At 46.4% G+C, this 12,266-nt stretch overlaps 1 protein-coding gene across 1 annotated transcript in view; it reads left to right on the top strand.

Annotated features, from left to right (window-relative positions):
- Positions 1-12,266, top strand: part of HPN (hepsin) — a 29,109-nt gene that overhangs the window by 3,399 nt on the left and 13,444 nt on the right. The window contains exons 2-6 of the mRNA XM_083512329.1: positions 2,554-2,673; positions 5,587-5,688; positions 7,278-7,319; positions 8,661-8,790; positions 10,353-10,475. Coding sequence (XP_083368455.1) covers positions 2,658-2,673; positions 5,587-5,688; positions 7,278-7,319; positions 8,661-8,790; positions 10,353-10,475 — 413 coding nt within the window. The 5' untranslated portion in view covers positions 2,554-2,657. The remainder of the gene's footprint in view (positions 1-2,553; positions 2,674-5,586; positions 5,689-7,277; positions 7,320-8,660; positions 8,791-10,352; positions 10,476-12,266) is intronic.

The following is a 12,266-nucleotide window of genomic DNA, read 5'->3' as shown; positions in this document are numbered from 1 at the left end:
ACTTCTCCACCGGCTGTGCTTCACACCCTAAAGGGGTTTTGCCTGGCTGGGATGTTTCTTTGAGCTCTGTTATGCTTCTTTGCTAGCCTGGATGGAGGATAGCGAGGGGTGTGTAGAAATTAGCCTGCTGTGCAAAGGTAAAATGAACTTTGGTTGCTCTGGCCCCCAGAAGGTCATGCAGATGGGCATGTGGTCCTCACCCAGAAAAAAAGGTTCCTTACACCTGAAACAGAGGACTGTCATCTTGAAAGCCCTTCAAATAGAGGACGGTGTCTTCTGTAAAGTAGGACACATGCCCCCCACACCTGCCTAGCACCTTCTTCTGGGTGTTCCCATGGGTGAACATCTTGTATAGGAAAGTGCCTGCAGATTCCCTTGCTTCACTCTTGGGGCATTATAATTCCTGAAGTGTATGATGCTCCCTCTCGGCTTCTAGACTGAACTCTCAGTTCCAACAAGGGACATTTCTGGAGGGGTTAGGAAACAGTCTTTTGTGCTCGCGGCTGGGACATTGGTGCGCTGCTGGGAAATTGAACTTATCTTTGATGTACTTGTTTGGAAAGTGACTCATCGGAGTGAAGTAAAGGTGAACCAAAAAATTGGAACACATTTCTGCAAGGCTGCCAGAAAATGAAATAAAAGTGCAGCACATTACTGCCCAGTCTTTTTAAACCCCACCCCCTGCTCTATAATACACAATAATCACATGTAATTTTACAGTTAGTTCATACTTCATATAGCCATAATTACAGGGTCATTTGTTTCATATTGATTGCTGTGCAATGAAGATGGTAACCATTCCCCCCCCGCTGATTTGATCTTTCCTTCTCATAGCTGCTAATATCTGTTTATTATATTTTGTATATCTTCTTCTTCACAATCATTAAGTGTGAAACTTTCCTCTTTCCCCACAGCTTTGCTATTAAAATGCAAGCAGTTAGTAGCATTTGAGAGACCAGGGCAAAAGAACCTTGGCTAATACCTGGTGTTGTGTATTGCCAATACCATCGTTAAAGGGTCTGAAAGTAGATGGGTGTCTATTAGTTCTCTAATTTCTTGCTTAATTTCCATCCAGAATTCTTTGATCACCTCACAGTACTTTTGGCAGCTTTGCATCTCCAACAGCTGTCAGACGTTGTTGTCATGCAAACCAGGTCTATACCTCTTAAATCAAGAGAGCTTATTGTTGACATCTCTTACAAGAGGCTGTGTCCTCCTGTAGAGCCAAATCTTCTCTATGTAGCATCAGTCCACCATTATTTTCCTACATCGGCTGAGAGATCCACATGCGTACATGTTCCCCTGCCCCCAGGCAGCTGGGAATGCTGCTTAAGTGTTCAGCATTTGTAGTGTTCAGTGGGTAAAGGCTGAAGAGACCAGGATTCAGATTCCGACTAGGTCCTGATGTTACCTGGGTGACCTTGGGCTAGTCACACTTTCTCAGCTCAACCTACCTGTGGAAATAATACGGGGGAACCATGTGTGCCACCCATTGTTCCTCAGAGGAGAAGTGGAGTCAGCGTGTGTGTTGGTGATACTCTGATTACTACTTTCTTTTCTTTTTTTTCTTTTTCAATTTGATATTTTATTGGGAAAAAAATCTTTTATGAAGCAACAAAGTGATACAAAATGAAAAAAGAACAAAGCACAAAACTGTGTTAAGGGGAAAAAAACCATTATATGAATACAGTCTTACCTTGGTTCGCGAATGCCTTGCGACTTGAACGTTTTGGCTCCTGAACGCTGCAAACCTGGAACTGAGTGTTTTTTGGAAGGCGAACATCCGGCGCAGCTTCCAATTGAGTGCAGGAATCTCCTGCAGCCAATTGGAAGCTGCGCATTGGTTTTCGAACATTTTCAGAAGTAGAATAGACTTCCGGAATGGATTCTGTTCGAAAACCAATGTATAACTGTATATACAAAAATACCCTAACCCATTCTTTTATAAACTTGGTATTATTATCCTAATACTCATGTAAATATTAAAAGCCTACTACATTTTGCATGAATTCGTTCCAAAAATTGTTTTATTTATCCAAGTGGAGTCTACGTCTGTAAGCAGCCCATTCATAGGTTGCAAGTGTTATCATATTATCAAACCACTGATTAAGGGAGATCATGTTTTTATTCTTCCAGTTCATCAACATCAGTTTCTTGGCTACCATTAGAGTGTGTAAAATCCATTTTTGTTGTCCTGTTGTTAACTTCCATGTAGTAGGTCTATGGTTCTGAACTACCACTACTTTCTTTGCATGCTCAATGGAAAGGTGGGTGGTGCTGTGGCTCCAGGATTTTGGGGGCCCTTGGTCTTGGCACCCACAGCACAGCCTTGCAACCTGTAAAAGCTGGAACATGCAAACTTGAGAATCTGCTTAGGGTATATCTGATGTTCTTGACTACTCTGTGCAAACTATGGCAGCCCTGTTAGGTCAGCAGGCTCTCTGTTGATCTCGGGGTCCTGACACGTGTCCATCTTTGCCTCCTTCTCGACTCAGCCCTGGCAGATGGGTTCAAGGTTTCTTGAGGCTTACATTTATCTTTTGTTACCTACAGGGCTTCCAGATTCTCCCCACCCATCTAGAAAAGGCCTCCTCTCCTGGAGGACCTGGATTTTGCAAAGGAGGATCTGGCAGGTTTGATGATTAACCAGTTCTGAAATGGCTGAAAAAGATGGTGAGTTGCAATTCCCCCCCCCCCCGAAGGCCCTAGAACCTCCCATGCCTTTTTTCATTTAACTCCAGGCTTTCCTCCCCAGCACCCCCACCCCTCACTCAGCCAGAGCAGGACTTAAACATTAACATTTCTGGCTGATTCCTGCTGCCCTGGGAAAGGCAGTGAGGTCATGTGCCCATTAAGTGACCTCTTGGCACCCTCTCTCTAGGTTTTTGTTCCGTTCAGAGGTGGGCAAATTCCACAGGGTGAGTTGTGTTAGGTTTGCTGCAGGTGACTCTATGCTGCAGCAAAGAGTGTTTGTTGTTCTTGTTCATAGGTGAAGCTTGTGAGCCCCTATAGAGTCCTTAGAGCAGAGATTAATCCAGCTCTGATTTACTCGCCCCTGTCCTTGTCTTGGGTTCCACCAATGACAGTATATAAGACATACCGCTCTATGTATTATGCCAGACAGACTGTTGAGCAGTAGCGACCTTTTTCATCCATGCTGAAGGCTCCTTGGATTCCCAGAGCCTGATTTTCTGACAAAGGTCTTTTTAGTGGTGGCACCTGTTTTAAGAGGGTGGAGCTCCCTCAGGTGTGTTTTTACACACTGGCCAGTGAAAATGTCTCTCTTTATCAAGGCTTTAGAAAACCAACACCAAATCTGTGTTGTTGCTGTTAGTTTTATGGCTTTTCCACCTTTGCTGTAAATTTTAATTGTTTGGTGTTGTGAGTGATCATCGTGGTGGGTAGCTGAGTGAAAACATATTATTATTATTATTATTATTATTATTATTATTATTATTATTATTATTATTATTAAAATTTGTATACTGTCCTATGCCTGCAAGTCTCAGGGTGGTTACAACCAGTGCCTTTTTTCCTGGGGGGACGCGGGGGTATGCATACTCCTAAACATTTTGTGAATCTTTGTCCATTTACTGTATTTATTTTCCCCAATTTGAACTATAAAATGGTGATTTTATTGAGTCAAAGTGAGAGTACCCCTAAACATTTTTTTTTAGAAAAAAGCACTACTTACAACATAAAACCACAATATAGAAACGCAAGATGCATAATAAAAACAAAAACAACCCAATGACAGCCCCTCCCCAACACACTGGGCATCAGCCCAGTGTGCAGCAACTGTAAAAAGCTATATTCCATGCAAAGGGGAAGCTGCTAGATGTTGGACTCTTACTCCCATCAGCCCCATCCAGCATGGGCAACAGCCAGGGATGATGGGGGTTGTGGTCCAGCAATGTCTGGAGAGTCACCTGTTTGCCAGACCCACTGGAAAAAAGCCACTACAGCAGCGGTGAGGACCCTTCAGTCCTTGAGCCTAATAAGGCTGCCCAGGCCACCCCATTTGGCCTGCAAGGACTTTTGGGCAATGCTCCACCCAGGGCCGTCTTAAGCATATCCGGTGCCGTGGTGCAAAGATCCCTCCGGCACCCCCCCCCCATTTCCCAGAGTTGTCAACCTTTTCCCAAGCCTCTGCGGGGATTGCTCTCCTCCCGTGGAGGCTTGGGAAGGAAGCTGCACACCCGCCAGCCATATGGTTGGCAGGGTGCAGCTGGTGGGCATGCAGGGAAAGGGGAGGCTGCTGGCAAAGCTGTGCAGTTCCCCACTCGCTGGAGCACCCCTGAGAGGCCGGCGCCCTGGCACAATGCGCCACTAAGCCCAATGGGAAAGATGGCTCTGGCTCCACCTACCTCCACTACACCTGACACTACTTACGATGTCAGATGTGATGAAGGTAAACATGTGGCTCAGCCAAAAGGGGATTTGTGGGCACCGCCAATCAGCTCTGAAGAGCATTTTGCAAGGGGATTCACAAGAACTGACAATCAGATCATAGTCTGCAATGACTGCCCAGTAGTGTCTGGTGTAGAGCTTTGCTATGACAAGCAATCCTCCAGAGCCCTTTGCAAAGCCTCTACAAGACCCAACAACAAGCTGATTGTAAGGTCTTGCAGAGTGCATTTGAAAGGTACTTTGTGGGCTTAGCTTTTGCCCCCGTAGTTTGATTTCAAACCAGATGGGCAGAAAAGGATCTCCTGACATCATTGCGATGTCAGGTGATTGATCAATTTGGCTCTGTGTGTTTGGCTCCACTACTTTTCTTCTTATTCTGGGGTCAAAGCAGAGAGGCACATGAGTAGTGGTCTTCCATTGAGCCAGGTGATAATGAAAACCCGATTTCTATTTCATTTGAAGTTGAAATTATTACCTTCATTGATTTCAGTTCTAACAGCTTGCCTAAGCTTAAGTCAAGGTGATTTTGACTACATCCTGCTGCTGCTGTTTTGCAATCCTCCCTAAATTACAGACAGGTGCCGGTTTGCATAACTTCAGGAGAGGTGTTAAGGTTATAGCTAACTAGCTAGCAGGAATGCATGCACAATAAGGACTTAAGAATGTTTCCCTGGCTGTCCAGCCAATTCCTGCTTCTAGAGGAATTAATAGCAGCTCCAGGGTATGGTACTTGAAAATACCAAAGGGTGTGCCTCCTCTTTCCCTATTTGCTGCTCTGACCCAGCAGGAAACAGAAAAAAAATATAGCTGCAAGCCATCTCGTACCTCGGCATCCAAGTATCCAAGTATCTGGGCAGTAGTACTGCCAGATAATGGGAGAGGCTCCTGCCAGTACTGCCAGATAATGGGAGAGGCTCCTGGCTAGTTTCCTAACCAGTGAAAAAGAGGTGGGGGCAAAGGCCTCCAGTTATTACAGTGCCCCATGCGCTTGTTGAGAATTGCTACTGCAGGTGTGCCTTTAAGGAGCAATCTGTTGCAAAACACGTCCGGCCGGGAACAAAACTTCTTTCAAGCACATGGAGTTTCCCCCTTGTTAAGTTTGCCTGCCAGTGAGTGATGCATCTGTGGTTTTGTGGTTGCCTTTCTGCTGTCTAACCACCTCTCTCTGCCTTCCAGGGGGCCTGAAACGACGCAACTGGACTTCGCCGAAGGTGGTGGCTGTAGTAGCCAGCGGCTTCCTTCTCTTGGCTGCGATTGGAGTTGGGAGCTGGGCTATAGGTGAGAGTCTCTGCAGGGCTGGATGAGGCTGTTCACAAGACACGGTGCACATTAAAAACCAGTGATCCTAGTTGCAGGGTGTGTGTGCCTTTTATATGTATGTTTCCGTGTGCAAGGAAAGGGCACTCTATCCAACTCTATCCAGCCCAGGAAGACTTTCAGTAGTTGCCCCAAAACTCTTTCCATAAAAGATTCCATCTCTTTTCAAGCACGCTGTAGGAAACAGCAGTAATTTTAACACCAAATGCAACACCAAACAGGGTAAGAACAAATCCTGGAGCAGGAATCACATACAGCTGGAAGCCACTGGTAAAAAAACAGGGCGAATGTATCAGATTCAATGCCAGGCTATTTCTGGAGAAATGGCAAACCCTATAGTGTAAGGGAGTTTGAGCGGGCAGCAGTATCCCAGTGGTATGAATTCCTGTAGAAGATGGCTCTGCTGGAGCACTCCTGAAGCCATTGAAGAGCCAAAGTCAGCTTTGGGTTTGGAACCTGATAGTACTACACCTAAGGAACCCACAGCAGGACCTGCAAGCATGGGGAAGACTATGGCAAACCGTATCTGAGCTTCAGACAGAAAGCTGATAGCCATTGACTTCTCCACCACATGGTAATGGACCATGTAAAAGGACCAAGCCGTTCTTCCACAGTCTTACTGGAAAGTATCCAGATGAATTGAATTTGTTGTGGATGATGTTCAAGACATTTCTGCCTACTGCCATGTGAAATGCAGGCCAAAGTCCCAGTGCTGCAAGAAAAACCAAAAGGTGCATGGATTCTCTGAAGCAAACAAGCAGAAGCTGGAAGGAACCCTACAGTAACCACAGATTTCTGCATCATAAAGTGCTGATGGTTAAATGATAGCCTTTTCTGCATAATGAACTGATCAAGTTAGAATAAGTGCCCCAATGAGCTTTTGTCGCTCTGTCCTGTAAATGAGAAGAATAAAAATGTACAAATTGGCAAAAGGGGTGGGGGTGGGGAGGAAGAAAGAAGATGAATCTACTGATCCTGGCATTGCCTCCTATCTAGGGTTGCCATATTTCAGTAAGTGAAAATCTGGACAGAAAAATTGTTTTTTGGGCAAAGTTGACCTTTTTTGGGGGAGGGGGCAAAGTTGTTGAGCGAAAAATTGAACATTTAGAGCTATTTTTAAGGGAAATTACCCAAACCAACATTGCTAACATGGGTTGCCATATGTCTGGATTTTCCTGGACATTGAAACAACTTTTGTCTGGACACTGTTTCTGACGACAGATTGCTGGCTATGTCCAGGAAATTTCGGACAAATATGGCAACCCTACTCCTTAAGATGAATGCTGTTCAAACTCGGGGGTGGGCAACCTATGACCTTAGAGCCACTTCTGGCCCACAGCCTAACTTCGTGTGAATACAAGGAGGGGGGTGGGAAAGGGAGTGGCTAAGAGAGAGAAAATGGGGTACCCTTTGCACTTTTGACTCTAGCCCCACCCACCACTGGCACGGGGACCCCAACTGATTACCCCCAAGAGAATGAGACCCTTCACAAAAAATAAAAATGTTCCCCACCTCTGCTCTAACTTCACCCTCCTGTCTCTCCATTGCAGTGGTTTCTGTGCTCAGAAGTGAAGGTGAAAGCCTGTATGTTGGTGAGTGTTTGCAAGAGAGCTGTGGCCTCTCTTTTTACATACGGCATCATGTCATAGGGTCCAGTTTACCGGTCTTCTCTAATTCCCTGATCTCATAAATTACTTACACAATGCTTTCCCCCAGCGTTCCATGTGCCTTTTCTCAGCCACCCCCAACAATAACCCTGTAGGGCAGGCCAGTCTTATATTTCTTTCCTGTACCTCAAAGGCCTAATTTTTCAGCAGAGGTTTGATGGGAACAGTGCACAGGCCACATTCCCATCATGACTTCAAAGCGTTACACTATCTCTTTAAACAGTCATGGCTTTCCCCAAAGAATTCTGGGAACTTCAGTTTGTTAAAGGTGCTGAGCGTTGTTGGGAGAGACCCCTGTTCCTCTCACAGCTGCAGTTTCCAGAGTGGTTTAGCAATAAATTTCTCTTCATGGGGAACTCTGGTATGGAAATAGGGCTCGCAGCACCCCTAGCAAACTCCTCCTCCCAGAATTCTCTGGGAGAAGCCATGATGGTTTAAAATGGTATCATAGCCCTTTAGGCACGAATGGGGCCAAAGTTAAAATCGGGCAATTCACTCCCACAAGATAAAGTGATGCCTACCAATTTGGGTGGTTAGAAAGGGGTTTAGACATACTCATTGAGGATATGCTATCAATGGCAGCAGGCCACTGAAAACAGCAATGGGAGAGAGATGTTGTCTTTTTGCCTGGCTTGTGGACTTCTGGAAGGCACCTGATTGGCCTCAATAGGAAAAAGGATACTAGGCTAGCTAAGACCTTTGGTCTGATCCAACAGGGCTCCTCCTATGTTCAGTCCTGAGGTAAATGTGGGGAATTGTGTGAGAATCCATTCAACTGAATTACCCCCAAATCCTGATGCCATGGCACACCAAATTAAACATTCATTCAAGATTGTTCCTATATGGATTATTTAGGCCATCTGTTCTCAGCTGAAGCATGAAATCTAGGCCTGAACTTACTGTAAACATGCCTATATAGTTGCTCATCATGCCAGGTAGACTTCATTGCACAACAGGAGTATTTGGGCAAGCTCTCAGAAGCCGAGCTAGGAAATTTAGGGGTGAAGTCAATACTAGTCTTTGCCCATTGAAACTGATGTGCACAACTAACTTGGAGTCATTTATCTCTGTGGGTCTGCTGTGAGGAGAAACCAGCTGTTAATTAATGTGTCATATTTCTAATTTTACTATGCCGTGGTGCCTCATGCAAGAGGGAGTTGCCACCATGAATTAGGAAAGGATCGGTCAGTGTTGGGCTGTGGCAAAGGTGGGGTGAAGTGTGGGTGTATCCTGCCAAGATCTCACACCTTTGTTTGGTCAACGCAGTCCAGGTGAGCTCCGGCGACCTGCGCCTCACTGTGTACGATGAGAATGAAGGGAGGTGGAGGCTGCTCTGTTCGTCGTCCTTCGATGCCCAAGTGGCCACCCTCAGTTGCGAGGAGATGGGATTTGTCAGGTACTTCAAGAGAACGGTAATGGCTGAGGTGACTAAGGGTGAGAGAAGCATTACCAGAGGAGGCCTTTTGGAGCAGAAGTTTAGAAGAGGGAGCCTCGTCAGCCTAGCTTGTCACATAAGAGGGAGAAAACCTGCACTAGTTGAGATGCTTTCTTCTACGTAGTACACAGGACCACCCGCCTCTGCTTTTTAACTTGGCCATCATAATTTTATTCATTTCACAAAAATTTTACACTGCTTTATTGTAATGAAGCCTCACAGCAGCTTGCAAAAAAGAATAAAACCACCAGTAAAAAGCAATTATTTAAAACCTTAAAAAAATAAGTAAATGATAAGTTAAAAACCTGATTAAGATGCATGCCAGCATTCAACATAACCGATGCCCGCATGGCTCTGTAGCCCTTTCCAGGCATTAACTGCATGTAGGGCTTTTCACCTGTGGAAAGGGAAGTAGGGCTGTACCATCGACTACGTCCCAGCATTGCAACCCCTGCCGGCTCTGCGTTTAGCTCAGGAGCCTGAGAGGTCCCTTTGCGGATGGACACACTGATCACATAGACACTGAGGACAGATCCCCCTGTTTCTGCACATGAGAACTGTAGCTGCATTCAGTGTGTGAGAAGGGCTTTGGAGACATTGGCCACTGGTAGAACTTGTGTGAGAGGTGAGACCAGTTGAGAGATGTAGGTAGGGGTGGTCCGGTCTAAGGAGCCTTGGAAAATGGATGGAATTGGACATGCTTCCTCCCCAAACTGTTGGACTGAACCAAATGGTCATGTTTGGGTCTTGTTTTGTTCACCCCAAAGAGTGGATGGTGTTCAGGGCATGATCAAAGCAGCCTGCAGCATGCCCTTCCTGAGCACCCTGCTTTTGGTGCAGAAGGTGGCAGGATAAATCCCTGGCATATTTAGCTCGAAAGCAGCCAATATTGAGCAGCTGTATTCTGCTCCAAAGCTTTAGCATTGGAGGGGGTTGGACTAGATGACTCCTTGGTCATCTTCCAACTCTACAATTCTATGGAAGCTGGGGGGGGGGGAGAGGGTGGTAAGCTGGCGCTTTCTAGATATTGTTGGACACCAGTTCCCATCAGCCCCAGCTAGCATGGCCAGTAGTCAAGGATGATGGGAATTCAACAATACGTGGAGAACCTCAAGAGGTACTGGAGAACAGGGCTGAGAGAGTCTTCTGCCCAGGTGGGTGACTCAATCTAGAGTCAGGGCAATGCTTCCTGTAGTGGTCACATGGTCGATCCTGGCCACTCAGGGGCCCTTCTAAGGCAAGCATAGTCAAACTCGGCCCTCCAGATGTTTTGGGACTACAACTCCCATCATCCCTCACTAACAGGACCAGTGGTCAGGGATGATGGGAGTTGTAGACCCAAAGCATCTGAAGGGTTGAGTTTGCCTTTTCCTCTTGTAAGGCAACTTCTTTCATTGCCCTTTAAGAATGACCCTTGAAAATGCACCAAGAGGGCAGGGGAGATCTCTCTCGGTCCTGGTGCTGGGATGTAGGCATGGCTGTTGCGTTGATACTGACCCCCTCTGTGTTTGCCTGTGCTTTAGGTCTCTCTCCCATTCAGTTCTGGCTGCTGACAGAGCAGGGGCCAATGGGACGTCGGGCTATTTCTGCGTGGACGAGTCGCGCCTACCTTTTGTGCGAAGGCTGAGCGAGGCCATTGTGGTGTGGTAAAGTACAAGATGGACTAGGGTGGGAGGTGAAATCCAGAAGCGTCTGGAAGGCCACAGAATCAAAGCCGAAAACCCTGATGGTGGCTGAGAAGCGCTAGGCTAGGTTTCCACAGTACCCCTGACATTTTGTCAAGCTGGGGGTGGGGGGTGGGGAACTTAAACACGTTGCATAGTTCCCAAAAAATAGGCAAATGAGCATAATGGTCACAAATCCAATACATTCAGGATTGGCACAGTCCATAAGAAATCCAGTTGCAGCACTTACAACTTATAAACTTATAACAAAACTTAACACTAAGCATAGTATGTACAGAACATCACACCAGAAGGAAGAGAGATAGAAAGAGAAAGTAAGTCAGTCCCAGGCTCCTTCTGGCCTATATTTATAGTCAGCATGACTTTTAACAGAAAGAGATAAGAGAACCAGTTTAAGCCAGCTGTACTCAGCTTCTCTGAAGGAATAACCCAAAGACCATGAACCTTCATCTTGTTTCTTTCACAAAGAGAAGGTTCCGGAACCCTCTTGAATGAATTAGAACAGGAAAGATCTCTACACATCAGATCAATGCTTTGTGCACTAAGAAATGCAAACTGACACCTTTGACCCTTCTGGGTGGGGCTGATGGGAGTTCAGCAAAATCTGGAGGCCAACAGTTCCCTCTGCCCTGACCTAGGCCTTGTAGGATGACCTAGACTTGGACCTGTTAGGGCAGGCATGGGGACCCTCCCCAGGGCCATTCTTGACTCACCAATGGTTCCATATTTGCCTGCAAGACCGTTTTTGTGGAGCCATGCCCTGCTGTCAACCAGGTGACATCACCTTGATGGGCGGGTTTGATGGACGCAGGGGATTGCAGCGGAAAGCAGGGTTGAAACCCTCCTGCTCCACCCATCAGCGGATGGGGAGTTCAATCTTGCTTGGTCACTGTCTCCCCTCGCTCACCAACTTTGACAGGTGGGCGGAACAACCCCCATGCCAATCACCTGATGTTAGACAGATGGAGGTCCCTGCCCACCTGTCAAAACTGACCCATGTTGGTGGGGCCAGTAAATGTTCCCCATCTGCTGTTCTAAGGCGTTTGGCAGTCCCATATGGTGGATCTCACAGACTTAATCCCAACATTTGGTGACTGGATTATATTCTGTCCCCTTATGCTGCTCTCAGCTGCTAAATACTTGCCCTATTCCCCTAACAACTGGTACTGGGTCAGACCCAGGTGTGGGTGACATTGATGGCAGATCACATGGCACATGGTTAAACTACAGTTCCCAGGATTCTTTAGGGGGAAGTTGTGCTTTAGATGTGTCTTGGATGAGCTGTAACTGTACTCAAGAGTGAGCACAGACATACTAGGAAAAGCACATCCATCACCAGAATGCTCACCCTTTCTCTGAAGTTTCATCACCATATGCGTATACCAACAAACTGAATGTTGGCTCAGCCTTACCCCATCCTCTGCTGTTTGGGCAGCCTGCCTGTCTCTTTCTTCATTTTTAAAAGCATCTCATGAATGCTCATGGGTGCATGCATTCATCTGTTGCCTACAGCTGGCTTCTGGTGCAAACTAGCAGAAGCGTGAGTTGTTGGGGTTTTGCTTAGAATTTGACCCTGGAGAGGAATAGGTACCGTTGCAATAAACCCAATAAGGGCTTAAAGCAGGCTTCCTCGACCTCAGCCCTCCAGATGTTTTGAGACTACAATTCCCATCATCCCTGACCACTGGTCCTGCTAGCTAGGAATCATGGGAGTTATAGGCCAAAAACATCTGCCTGGCTTAAAGTCACTGT

Source organism: Podarcis liolepis, assembly GCF_965112155.1.
Source record: "Podarcis liolepis genome assembly, chromosome: 7".
In the NCBI taxonomy this organism is placed as follows: Eukaryota; Metazoa; Chordata; class Lepidosauria; order Squamata; family Lacertidae; genus Podarcis; species Podarcis liolepis.
The sequence above is the reverse complement of the archived record's forward strand: the minus strand, read 5'-3'. Positions and strand labels throughout refer to the sequence as shown.